Source organism: Antechinus flavipes, chromosome 1 (genome assembly GCF_016432865.1).
Source record: "Antechinus flavipes isolate AdamAnt ecotype Samford, QLD, Australia chromosome 1, AdamAnt_v2, whole genome shotgun sequence".
Classification (NCBI taxonomy): domain Eukaryota; kingdom Metazoa; phylum Chordata; class Mammalia; order Dasyuromorphia; family Dasyuridae; genus Antechinus; species Antechinus flavipes.
Window position 1 is genome coordinate 363233798 of NC_067398.1, and position 12708 is coordinate 363246505.

The 12708-nt window shown below is 40.6% G+C and overlaps 1 protein-coding gene across 4 annotated transcripts in view; it reads left to right on the plus strand.

Moving 5' to 3' along the window:
- Positions 1–3561: 3561 nt before the first annotated feature.
- ST8SIA5 (ST8 alpha-N-acetyl-neuraminide alpha-2,8-sialyltransferase 5) overlaps positions 3562–12708 on the plus strand; it is a 128665-nt gene continuing 119518 nt past the window's right edge. For 2 of the 4 annotated variants that reach the window (XM_051969662.1, XM_051969663.1), the window contains exon 1: positions 3603–4174. In XM_051969662.1, coding sequence (XP_051825622.1) covers positions 4044–4174 — 131 coding nt within the window. In that variant the 5' untranslated portion in view covers positions 3603–4043. Of the gene's footprint in view, positions 4175–12708 lie in introns of all 4 variants that reach the window. The other 2 variants (XM_051969661.1, XM_051969664.1) reach the window with 2 other exon arrangements.

Sequence of the window (12708 nt, forward strand, 5' to 3'; positions counted from 1 at the left end):
CTCCAGTAATGGGAACTCATTACCTGGTGGCACTTAGAACACTGATTATATAGAACCAAGGGATCCTCATGGAAATTACTCATTCCTTTCTCCTTTCTAGGTACTCATGAAACACTATAAACCCTAAGCAAGTTGTATTTATATGATGCTATTTTGAAGATCCTATCCAGTATCATAGTGGGCCATCAAGAAAATATGCCTTGGTCATCTGAATTCAGTTGAACATGAAATATTCAGTTCATCTACAATTTACAAATTTTTTTTTTTTTTTTTTTTTTAAGATTCAGGACTTTGTAAGCAATGAGTATCCTTAAAGGCAATTGTGTCAAATGAGATAATTAATTTTCTATGGAGTGACCTACATCTACAAGAAAATCACTAAAACAAGAATTTGGTATATTTGTTAAAAGCAACCAGTGGCTCTGGCTTATATCTGTAGATATTAGAGTTGAAAAATGAGCCTTTTATTAGGCTTGGGCTTGGTCAAACTCACATTGTGCTATTGGGACCGTTGAATAAAATCCCTCTCTCAGGCAACCAGCCATAAGTCTAGTTGAAGCCTAGTTGTCTGAACCACAACCAAGGGACTGTTCCTTCCCATCTGGCAAGAAACTTTCATTCCCTGAAAAATATACAAAAAGAAAATCCTTTGAGTACTTAAGACTTAACAGTACTAAGACCATGACAGAAACTTCCTAAGTCTACTGTAGGTTCCTTGAATATGTATGTTAACTGCCTTTCACTTACTTGACATTGGAATATATAAAGATACTTGATCAACCTCTCCTCACCTCCCCAAGCAAAATGTTATTCTGCCATTTATGAGCACTGTCCATAAATTAGATAATGCCCATCAATAATAAAGAATTTGGCAGACTATGCTTACAATGAAGTTAACTCTTCTCAACCTAAAGCTTTATTTAATTATCTTCATTGATAAGCAAAATGATAATTTTTGAATATGGCAACTGCTAAAATGTCAATGTGTTGATCCCTTCGTTCTTGAGGTATGTCACGATCCATCAAACCTTAAAACAGAGAGGGACCTCAGAAATTAGGCCAATCTGTATCTGTCAGAGACTCCCCTTATGACTTGTCCAGTAAGTAGTAATTTTGCCTCTATTTGAAGTGACCTCCAGTGATGAAGAATTTTCAACCTCCTAAAACAACTCATTCTACTTTTGGACAGCTCTAATTATTAGGAAAACTTCCCTTACTTTCAGCTGAAATCTGTTTCTCTTTAATTTCTGTCCATTGCTTACAGTACTGTCCAAACAAAACAAGTTTCATCCCTATGCCAAATGAAAGTCTTTTAAATAGTTTTAAATAGTAACCATGTCCCCACTAAGTCTCCTTTTTCTCTGGGCTAAATAGCTTCAGTCTCTGGACAGCTTCGGATACTGCAGGCTTTCAATTTCTTTTACCACAGGGATCTCTTTTCTCTGGACATAGTCCAGCTTATCAATATCCTTTTTATGTTGTTTCCTAGAATTGAAGATGGGATGCTAAATGTGGTAGTATAGTGAGACTGTAAGTTCTTTCATTCTGGGCACTATACTTCCATAAATATAATCCAAATCATTAGCTTTTTAAGGTACCACAACATGCGGATCATTACTATTGAGTTTGTAGCTCCCTAAAACCCTCAGGTCTTCTTCAGTGGTTATTTTCCCAAAAAAATACTTGGATGTGTTGAGCATTGAGAAATTATTAGGAACATCAGCAGAGATTGTAATCTAATATTTCCCCAATTTTTGCAGAGCATTAACTTTTATCTAAAGGCTTATAGGTGGAAATTCAAATCATGACTAATGTTGACCTCAATTTTTTTTATTGGGTAAAGTCAAACTTTTTTTTTTTTTTTTGGAAGTCAGCAATTCTGTCCTTAATATCGATTATATAGTGTTTAAATATCTTTTTCCTATTTAAAAAACTCCACTTATGGATTACTATTATATAAATTACCTGGATAATATTGGCATTGACTCAGCTGCCCATTAATTCAGATTTGTTGGCTTCAAGGTCAGAATCAAATAAAGAGTCTGATTTCATTAATGTTTTTCAAGTAGTATGGTTTTATTACTTTTAAGTACTGACGGTGTACTGAACTAGTTTGTTAATCACAATAGTCTGTTAGACATGGTTAATTAAATGGAGGACCATTTGCAATTAATGAGCATATTTTATGACAAAAGATACTACTAAAGTTCTTTTAAGTAGGTTAAATGTTTACATTATTTTATTTGCTTGGCCAAACACTTCTTCATAGATAGTGCATGTTTAAATCTGCCTCCTCTGAATTGTAGAATATTTACTGGAGATATCTAAATAATACAGCTTTATGCCAAATTTCCGGTCCTATTTGTTCAGAGATTGCCGAACTGCTGAAAGATGTCTATTTGCAAAAAAGAAAGGGTTGGAGTTGGTTTAAAATCCTCTGCTTGAAAATTTTTTCTTATCACTACTTTGAAATTACTTTTGAATTGAATAGATAGGTTAATTCTGAAGCTGCAGTATCTCACAAGCACTCGAGAAATATCTTTAAAGGAATAGAGCACGAACACAGCTGGCACGTGACTCAAGAGAATGGAGTGATTTCAGTCAGGGCTTCGGAGTATCAATGTCCAGGATGTTGATGGAAAATATCGGGAAGGCAGCTTGGAACTTAGAATGTAACAAAATTAAATTTAAAACTATATCGGACAGAAGGACGTCTTTCAGGGGTGGTTCATTCGTGCTGCATTTCTAGGTTTTTTGTTTTCGTTTTTTTTCCCCCTCTCATTTCTAAAACCTTTTTGACGTAAAAAAAAAAAAAAAAAAAAAAAAATCTTTCTTATTAGCTCTTTATAGCTTTCCAGAGTTCGTGGTGAGAGGATGAAGGAGTCCATAGTAGTTTGGATGGGTAAGACGAGGTCCTACTCTTGAACTACAACCAGGACTTCAATTAGAAGTTAAGAGCCACAGTTTGGGGGCCTTGGGCAAAGGTGGGCAAACAGTGAATTTCTTTTGAAATAGTTTGAAAAGCTAGCAGAGGAGGTTTGTCCACCAGCCAGTGGCTGGGGGAGCCGGTTCAAAGATAAATCAGCCTGCAAGAGCCAAGGGCTCTCTCTCACTGTCCTTGAAGAACAGCCCAGTTGACCTTGCTCCTGCTTACTCCTGAGAAATCACTAGGAAAGCAGAGAAAACAAGTGTGGTGGTGACTAAACATTCTTCCTGCCGCATGCAAATGCAGCCAGGCTGGGAGCTGGGGCTCTATTCCTCCCCTCCTCTCAATCGGGCTTTTCATTCCCTGATTCAACCGGCATTTTCTGCTCTTCCCTCCCTCCCCCACTTACAAACAGCTTTTCATGAACCAGATTGACACTGTTCTTTCTCCCTCCGTCTCCCTTCCCCCGTCCTCTCCTCCCCTTTCTGGTCCCCTCCTCTTTTCCCTGCAGGACTGAATCAAAATCTTCTTGATCACTACCTACTTGTTCGATCATAGCACATCCCGGTCACGTCTCCCGGCGAGCCCTGACTGCCAGCATCACTGAGCAGAAGCAGAGGAGGGCAGAGGACGTTGGGGAGCGGGGAAAGGGGGTGGGAACCCCAGGCCTTCTCATTGGCTGTTCCCCCCCCCCCCACTTGATGTTCTGTCTCTCTGATCTGGGCATCTGGAATCTCGCTATGGAATAGAAATAGGGAGCCTGTCCGGCAAGAGGGGGCAGAAGGAGGGAGGAGGGAGGCTGAGGGTTGGCGCGGCCGCGGCAAAGCCAGGACGGCGTTGCATCGCGGGCTCCCCGGAGCGGGGCACGGATGGTTTTGGATGACACCCACGATCAAGGTGCTTAGAAAGTTTACCCCACCGAGTGCGCGGTGCTTTGCCTGACAGCCCCGGAGTGCGGAGAGGAGGAGGAGGAGGGCGGCCGCACGATGGGGCATCAGGTCCTAGGCTGCCTCGGCCAGGGGCTGGAGGCAGGAGCGCTTGTCCCCTGCCAGTGAGAGCTGGGCCCCCGGGCTCGCGGCGCTGAGCCCTCGCTGAACCCCCATCTCCCCGGGCCAGGATGGGCTACGCCGACCCTTCGGCCGGCCGGGATTTGCTCGGAAATCGAACTTTGTTCTTCATCTTCATCTGCGCCTTTGCCGTGGTGACCTTGCTGCAACAGATCCTCTATGGCCGAAACTACATCAGGAGGTCAGAAAGTCGAATGCGGGGCTGGGGCTGGGGCTAGGGGACGGGCCCGAGGAGTCAGCTGGAGTTCTCCCTGCCCTAGCTGCTCAGGGGAGGGGGGTCCATTTCTCCGGCTTTTACAAAATGATGTGTACCGCTCCCCTCCTCCCCTTTTTGACAGCAACATTAAGTTTCCGTGGCAGCCCAGATGAATGCAGCTCTCTGAGAAGTCAGGGGTCACGGATGAGTGAGAACCCCAAGGCTTGTGTACTTCGGGCTCCGGGGACACGGGAGAACCATAAGCTTCCCAGCCTTCCTGAGTCTTCCTAGAGGGAGAGCCTTGAATGCCAACACCAATTTTAGCTGATTAGAAATCCATTTGAATATTGGGGGTCAAGAGGAAGGATCGAAATTGAAAACACTGGCCTGATTTTAGGGACCTTCATTCCCTACCTGATCCTAGAGTTACTTCTGGAGCTTCCCTTGGAGGGAGGTGTGGAGGGAGGTTCTCTGGGAAGCTTCTTGTTCACTGAATTGGACCGATGTTCATCTTGGGGCACTTGGGAAAATGAGGTTTCCGTAGTGGAAGGTTGTGGAGGACGGAATATAAGAGTGATGCTGAATTTATATTTTACCTGTCACTGGATTTTGTCACGATAACAAACAAACCCCAGTTTACTCTGTTCTGGGACAGTGGAAAGAGCTCTCTAGAGTAAGAGGACCTGGGTTCAAATCCTCTCTTCGATTCTAGTGATACTGATGAGTCCCTGAACAATTTCCTCACCTGTAAAATGAGAAGCTTGTATTAAAAAAAAAAAAAAAAAAAAAAAGGATGCCAAGATTTTTTCTAGCCTTAGATTTATGATCCTACCCTTAGATGAGTTTTTTGTTATTTGCCAGGGAGAATGCATTAAAACTTGTGAGTCCTCTCTCACAACAAATACTCCACAGAAACATGAATATTCCCAGAAAATATGGAAATCTGTGAAAAAAGACCACTTATACACTTAAATATTCTTCTGATTTCTGCCTCTGCCTCTCTGAGGGCTGGAAATAGTTTCTGTTTATGTCTACCTGCAGTCTCTTGGCTGCACCAAGGTAGTCCTAAACTGAAGTTAACTATCAGAGATCAAAATAGTCTTGGTCCACAACTCAACCACCTTTTCTCATGATGCCAGACCTGCTTCTTCCCTTATCTCGCCCCACAAGCTTACTCCCCTAAATTGATTCTCCCCCCTCTCCATGTTTCCCTTTGTGTTTAAATATCTCCTTTTCACTTTTCTGAAGAGACAGTTGTCCTTCCTTCCCACCTGACCATACATTCCCTCTCTTCCCCACTCTCAACCTCCCTCCTTCATCCCAAGAAGCCTGCGCTGGTTGGTGTTGCACATTTACAATGTTCCAAACTGAACAGTGATGAATTATTTAAAATAGCTCCCTCAACTATGAGAAATTATTGCTACCTTGGAATAGGTGATGAGAGAATTTAGAGCTAGGAGGAACTTTAAAGATCAAGTAAAATTTCCTTATTTTACTATTGAGGAAAATGAGACCCAGAGAGATAAAATTACACTTCTGAGATGTGATAGACAGTAAGTAAAAGGGCTAGGATTCAAACCTATGTCAGATGTGCCTGTACAGTGTGCCTATATCTGTGGAGAACCCTCAGGAGGTGACATAATCTTCCACGGTATTTTCTTCCCCTTGGGAGACAGCCCCTGATTAGACCTGCATTGGACTAGTAATTTGGAAGGACAATTCAGCTTAGACCCTGGAAGGAAGTTGGAAATCTTAGCACAGCTCTTATGTTACTGCTCTCACCTCTGAGTTCTCACTCTGTCCTCCCCTCAAGGACAGCCTGGTTCCCATTGGTCTAACCAGTTTTCTAGGCTTCCTCTCACTGTTTCTTGCCCTACTCAGAGGTTTTGATTGTTTGTATGTTTCCTCTCCTCCCCATCCCCTCCTCCCCCTAACACCTACCCAAAGTGGTGCTTTCCTCCTTGTGGTCAGGGAGAGAACGTCCATCAGGAAGGCCTCAGGGCTGGTCAGCCACATCCCAATCTGCTAGTCATGTTCTCTTGGAGCTAGGGGATGAAATTGGGGTGAGGGGAGAGGTGAGGAGGGAAAAGGAGGCAGCATCCCCAGCAAGCTTTTGTGGTGAGATATTGGAGCAGCATAAGGGTCATAGGGCTCTAACCAGAAGCAAATCAAACTCATTGTTGCTTATTATTGTTGGTTTCACTGGGTCAGGATGACTGCATCTTAAAGAGCTAACTCCTGGTAGTTGGGTACAAATACACTGATGCTTGCCCTGAAAAGGCATTCTTTTAAATCATTCTTGTTCTCGGATTTTCCTACAAGATAACTGAAGTTATCGTGTACTGAGAATGTATGATGTACCCTGTTTTGGGGTCTGGGGAGGTGTATAACCCTTATGATTAAAGAGCTTGTAGTCTTTTTTGGGAGACATCATACACACATGAAACAATTAAAAGTAATTAAGTGCTATATGGTGTCTATTATTAGATGTCTAATGTGGATAGACCACTGGTTAGGTGAGATACAAAGTTAAAATGAATCCTTAGGCACTCATAGGGGATTTATAATTCAGTGGGAAGCTAAGATTCTAAATCACCAGTAATTGTATATGTAATATTATAAGGTGAATGCATTTGAGAGTTGGAAGTCCAAGTTTAGGAGGAAGTTATTAATGACTAGGTAAGCTTCCTGAGAAATGAGGGAGCTCAGAGAAAGAAGTCGCTGGGCAGAAGAATCTTTAGGATAAGAAGACTTCATGGGAGAGTTTAGACTTGAACTGGATTTTGTAGAGATAAGAGGAAGAAATTTGATCTAAGTTCTCAGCTATGGCAAGTCACCCATAGATACCTTGGAAGAGAAAATGATGAGAAGGGAATTAGGCTGGATAGTCTGAACAAAGGTGTAAGCAGAAAGAAATATGAGATACATGTGGGCCAGTGAACTGTGGAGGCTCACATGTCTGAGGCAAAGTCTTTGCTAGAGTGCAGGGGAAGATAAAGCCAGAAATGCTGGGTAGGCTCCTATTGTGGAGAGTCTTGAATGCTAGGGAAAGGAGGTTGGACAGGTCATATTTATCGATTGGAGGCCATTTTAATTTCTTGAGTAGGAGAATGATATGAGGAAATCACTGTTTTAGAAGGATGAACCTAGGGGTGTGTGGGTGTGGGTGTATGGGTGTGTTTGTGTGTGTGTGTGTGTGTGTGTGTTGTGTGTGTGTGTGTGTGAGAGAGAGAGAGAGAGAGAGAGAGAGAGAAAGAGAGAGAAGAGAGAGAGAGAGAGAGAGAAAGAGAGAGAGAGAGAGAGAAAAAGAAAGAAAGAGAGAGAGAGAGAAAGAGAGAAAGAGAGAGAGAGAAAAAAGAGAGAGAGAGAGAGAGAGAGAGAGAGAGAGAGAGAGATTAGAAACAGAGATACCAGTGGAAAGGAGTATAACAATAATCCCATCCAGGACTCGCAGATTCTTTTTTTTTTTTTTTTTTTTTCCTTTCATCTTCCCCTCTAATTTTTTTTTTAATTTTTTATTTAATAATTACATTATATTGACACTCATTTCTGTTCCGATTTTTTTTTCCCCTCCCTCCCTCCACCCCCTCCCCTAGATGGCAAGCAGTCCTTTATATGTTGGATATGTTGCAGTATATCCTAGATACAATATATGTTTGCAGAACCGAACAGTTCTCTTGTTGCGTAGGGAGAATTGGATTCAGAAGGTGTAAATAATCCGGGAAGAAAAACAAAAATGCAGATAGTTCACATTCGTTTCCCAGTGTTCTTTCTTTGGGTGTAGCTGCTTTTGTCCGTCATTTATCAATTGAAACTCAGGTCTCTTTGTCAAAGAAATCCACTTCCATCAAAATATGTCCTCATACAATATCGTTGTCGAAGTGTATAATGATCTCCTGGTTCTGCTCATTTCACTTAGCATCAGTTCATGTAGGTCTCTCCAAGCCTCTCTGTATTCATCCTGCTGGTCATTTCTTACAGAACAATAATATTCCATAACATTCATATACCACAATTTACCCAGCCATTCTCCAATTGATGGGCATCCATTCATTTTCCAGTTTCTAGCCACTACAAACAGGGCTGCTACAAACATTTTGGCACATACAGGTCCCTTTCCCTTCTTTAGTATTTCTTTGGGATATAAGCCCAATAGAAACACTGCTGGATCAAAGGATATGCACATTTTGATAATTTTTTGGGCATAATTCCAGATTGCTCTCCAGAATGGTTGGATTCGTTCACAACTCCACCAACAATGCATTAGTGTCCCAGTTTTCCCGCATCCCCTCCAACATTCATCATTATTTTTTCCTGTCATCTTAGCCAATCTGACAGGTGTGTAGTGGTATCTCAGAGTTGTCTTAATTTGCATTTCTCTGATCAATAATGATTTGGAACACTCTTTCATATGAGTGGTAATAGTTTCAATCTCATCCTCTGAAAATTGTCTGTTCATATCCTTTGACCATTTATCAATTGGAGAATGGCTTGATTTCTTATAAATTTGAGTCAGTTCTCTATATATTTTGGAAATGAGGCCTTTATCAGAACCTTTAACTGTGAAAATGTTTTCCCAGTTTGTTGCTTCCCTTCTAATCTTGTTTGCATTAGTTTTATTTGTACAAAGGCTTTTTAATTTGATGTAATCGAAATTTTCTATTCTGTGATCAGTAATGGCAGGACTCGCAGATTCTTAGTTAATTCTTAGGCCACTTCAGTCCCCTTTGGAAATCCCAAGGGTTAGTATCTCTCCCTTTCTAATCCATTCTCCATGTGACTGCCAAAGTGATATTTTCCTTAGATATGAGTCTGATCATGTCACTCTCCTGCTCAAAAAGATTCTCTTGTTCCCTATTGTCTCTCAGATTAAACATGGACTACTCCATTTATCATTTATAAGTACCTTTCCAAATTTATTATACATTGTTCTCCTTCATGCACTCTACTGCCTGGTCAAACTGATTTACTTTCTTGGAATTTTACACTCCAATTCTTGCTTTTAAGCCTCTGCCCATGCAGTAAGTCCCCCCTGCATGGAAATGCATTCCCTCTTTACTTCTGCCTCTTAAAATTTCTTTAATGTTCAGTATAAGTGCCATTTCCTACATGAAACATTTTCTGATCCTCTCAGCAGCTAATGACAGTTCTCCGTCCTCTCTGCACCCCATTACCTTGTAGTTACTTTATATAGACTTAAAAAATCATGCTGTTTCCTCTAATAGTTTCATTTTTTTTGTTTTATAACCACAGTTTTTAGAAGAGCACCTGGCACATAGTAGGTACTTAATAAAAGCCTACTGTCATAATGATTGGTTGATTCTTTAATCTCTATCTTTAAAAAGTTCTTATTGTTTTGAAGTTCCAAGATCTCTGGGTCATTTGTTTAAAATCACAAATCACTTGCATTTGTTCAGTGAACAAATTAGACCTGTGGAGAATTCTTCATGGTTCTAAACTGCTTCCATTGTTGTAAATTAGGGAATAGCATGAGCTCTTTCAGAATTAGGGCATCTGAAATCATCCTGACCATCCATGGCCCTGGCTAAAAAAGTCAAGGAAATGACTTAAGAGCGCGTGTGAACAGTTAGTTAGCCCCACCAAGGGAGGAACTGATTAGCATTGGTGTTCTACCTAGGGTTCTATTAATTCTGTCTGATGAATTTTTCTCAGTTCCCACACTTTTTGAGGTTTTTACAGCATTTGACACTGTTGACTACTCTTTTTTCCAGGGTAAGCTCTCTCCCATTTGTGTTTATGATACTGTCTAATTTTTGCTATAATGATAATCTCTCTGCTCCTTAATTTTTTTTTTGGTTGGTTTTTCATCTCCTTCCAACCTTCCATATATGATTATCTTCCAAGGTTCTATCCTCTTTACTTTTCTCTCCACACTTGTTTGGGGGTTCATCCGGTCCTTGTGTTCAATAATCATCACTATATAGTTAACTCTCAAATTTATATGTCCACCTCCCTGAACTATCTAGGCACTCACCTGAACTCCACTTTCCCATCTCCAACTGCCTGCTGACCATTTCTAGACTTAGATGTACAAGCTGATCCAGCAAACACTTCACATCTAATGCTGAACTTATAATTAGTGGCATAGGGGATAGGGTACTTTACTTGAAGTCAGAATGATCTGAATTCAAATCCTACCTCAGACATTGAGTATGTGTTAATTTGGGCAAGTCACTTCTTGCTCTAAATCTGTGCTCTGATGATTTCCACTGTGAGTCTGTTCTTGCTCCCAAATTCCTTATTTTGGTTGTTGACAGCACTATCCCCATAATCACTCAGACTCATGACCTCAGAATCATTTTTGACCCTTCCCTCTCCTGGAATGTCCTCTCCCCTCCTCTCATTCTATTCTTATTCCCATTTTTTCCTCTTTGAAAATTTAAATTTACTGCTTTTCTCCATTTTTTTCTCTTCTCACTTCCCAGCTTTTTACAAAAGTCTGGATTTTTACCTTATCACTCAATTGAAATCATCTCAGATACTTATTGAAGGTGTGATTTTGGCAGAGGGAGTGTCATCTTCATGGGGCAGCTTGATAGTGCAGTAGATAGTTACTTTATGTAGAGTGGACAGAGGCCTGGAGTTAGGAAAGCCTGAGTTCAAATATAGTCTCAGACGTTTACTAGCTGTGTGAACCTTGTTTGTCTCAGTCTCCTCATTTATAAAATGAATTCAAGAAGGAAATGGGAAATGGCAAACCATGCCAGTATCTTTGCCAAGAAAATCCCAAATGGGGTCACCAAGAGTCAGCTATGACTGAACAATTCATCTGCTTTGGACAGGTCCATTCCAAAACAGAATGTATATGTTGCTTTCTTCCCTTAAAAGGTAACCCGAAAGAGGGCAAGCCCAAGATCAAGCAGCTAGTAAAGTGTCTGAGTTAGGTTCATGGATTCCACGAAATCCTGTTTTAGGGATTCCAACCATCCTAAGAAAGATGGTTGGAAAAGGAAGTCAGGGCGCCAGGGCACCACTCAGTAGAGATTTGCAGGATTTATTCTCTAACCCTCTCACTATCTCAGTTATTTTCTTCTGAGTGTTCCCCAGTTTGATTAAATCTTTTCTAAATCAGTTCCCAGAACCGAGTGAAGCCCTCCAGCTGTGTCCTGACAAAGACTGAGTGTAGAGTGGAACTGTTCTCTCCCCCATTCTGGACTCTGCATGTTACTACAACTTAGAATGGCATCAGCTGTTTTGGTTGTCATACCATTGATTAGATTTCAGAAACAGACGCAATAGTGGTATTGGTGGGTTAAAGGGCATAATAGTTTCACAATTCTTTGAGCATCGTCAATAATTTTTCAATGATCATTGACTGTAGTTTAGCAATAAACTATGTTTGTTCATTTAAAATCCTATCTTATAGTTCTTTCAGGTCTAGGCAGTTGTGCTTGTTGAGGGCAATTAGATGCTTTGACCATTTCCTTCCTTATGTTGGTCTCCATTTGCCACTAACCGTTTTTGTTTTTTCTTCTTTGATCCAAAGACCATTTTCTTTGAAAGAGAAATATTCTTTACTACTTCTAATGGATTTTAAATCACACTGACATGGAGACTCTTTTGAATGGTGCAGATCACAGCCTATTCACATTCTCTCATCCTGTATGATTATTGTCTGTGACTTCCCATAAAGTCTAGAATGCCCAGAAGGTTCAGAGAGATTACTTTAAATTTCAACATTATATGGGAACCAGCATAGCACATAGGCCATCCTTCTTATCTATTTCCTTCTTGTTGTTACTACACGATTGGTTTAGATTTTTGATATTAATAGTATAATAGTATTTTTTGTTATTGATGGCATATTAATACTCTTTGCTTCTTAATGTATGCATTTTGTTCGTGACATTCTGCAAGTGATTTATATGTACTGTGCATCTTGCCTTCGGGTGAACCACAGTTTTTGATTTTTTGAAGATTGTAGTATTTCATGATTCACAGCTGTAAAGCATCCCTGGAAGACCATTGGTATTAATAGTTGTTTTTGTTTTAGGAAGAAGGCTGGGGTCCTGGAAAGTTCTTCATGGTTTTCCAAGGGCAGTATGTGCTGCTCTTCTTCCTTTTGAATTCTAGTCCCAGTTCACTGGACTAACATTTGACCTTAGATTCTTATTTCCTTGGGATGTCTTATAGGCATTTTAAGTGTAACATGTACAAGACTGAACTTATCCCATTCCCCTCTGAATTCTTATCTTTTCAGACTCCCTAATACTCTTGAAGGTAGGACCAACCTCCTAGTCATCTAGCCTCCTGAAGTAGGTATCATCCTTGACTCCTCATGCTCTCTCATCCTTCATGTTCACTCTATTCTCTTGATTTTACCTTTATCACGTCTCCCACATATACTCCCCTTTTTCTTTTGCCATTGCCAGCATCCTGGTGCAAGCCTTCTTCACTTTATATCTTAGATTATTATAATGGTCTACTAATTGGTTATTTTTCTTGCAGTCTATCTTCCACTCTGCTATCAAATTAATCATCCTAGAGCATAGATTTGA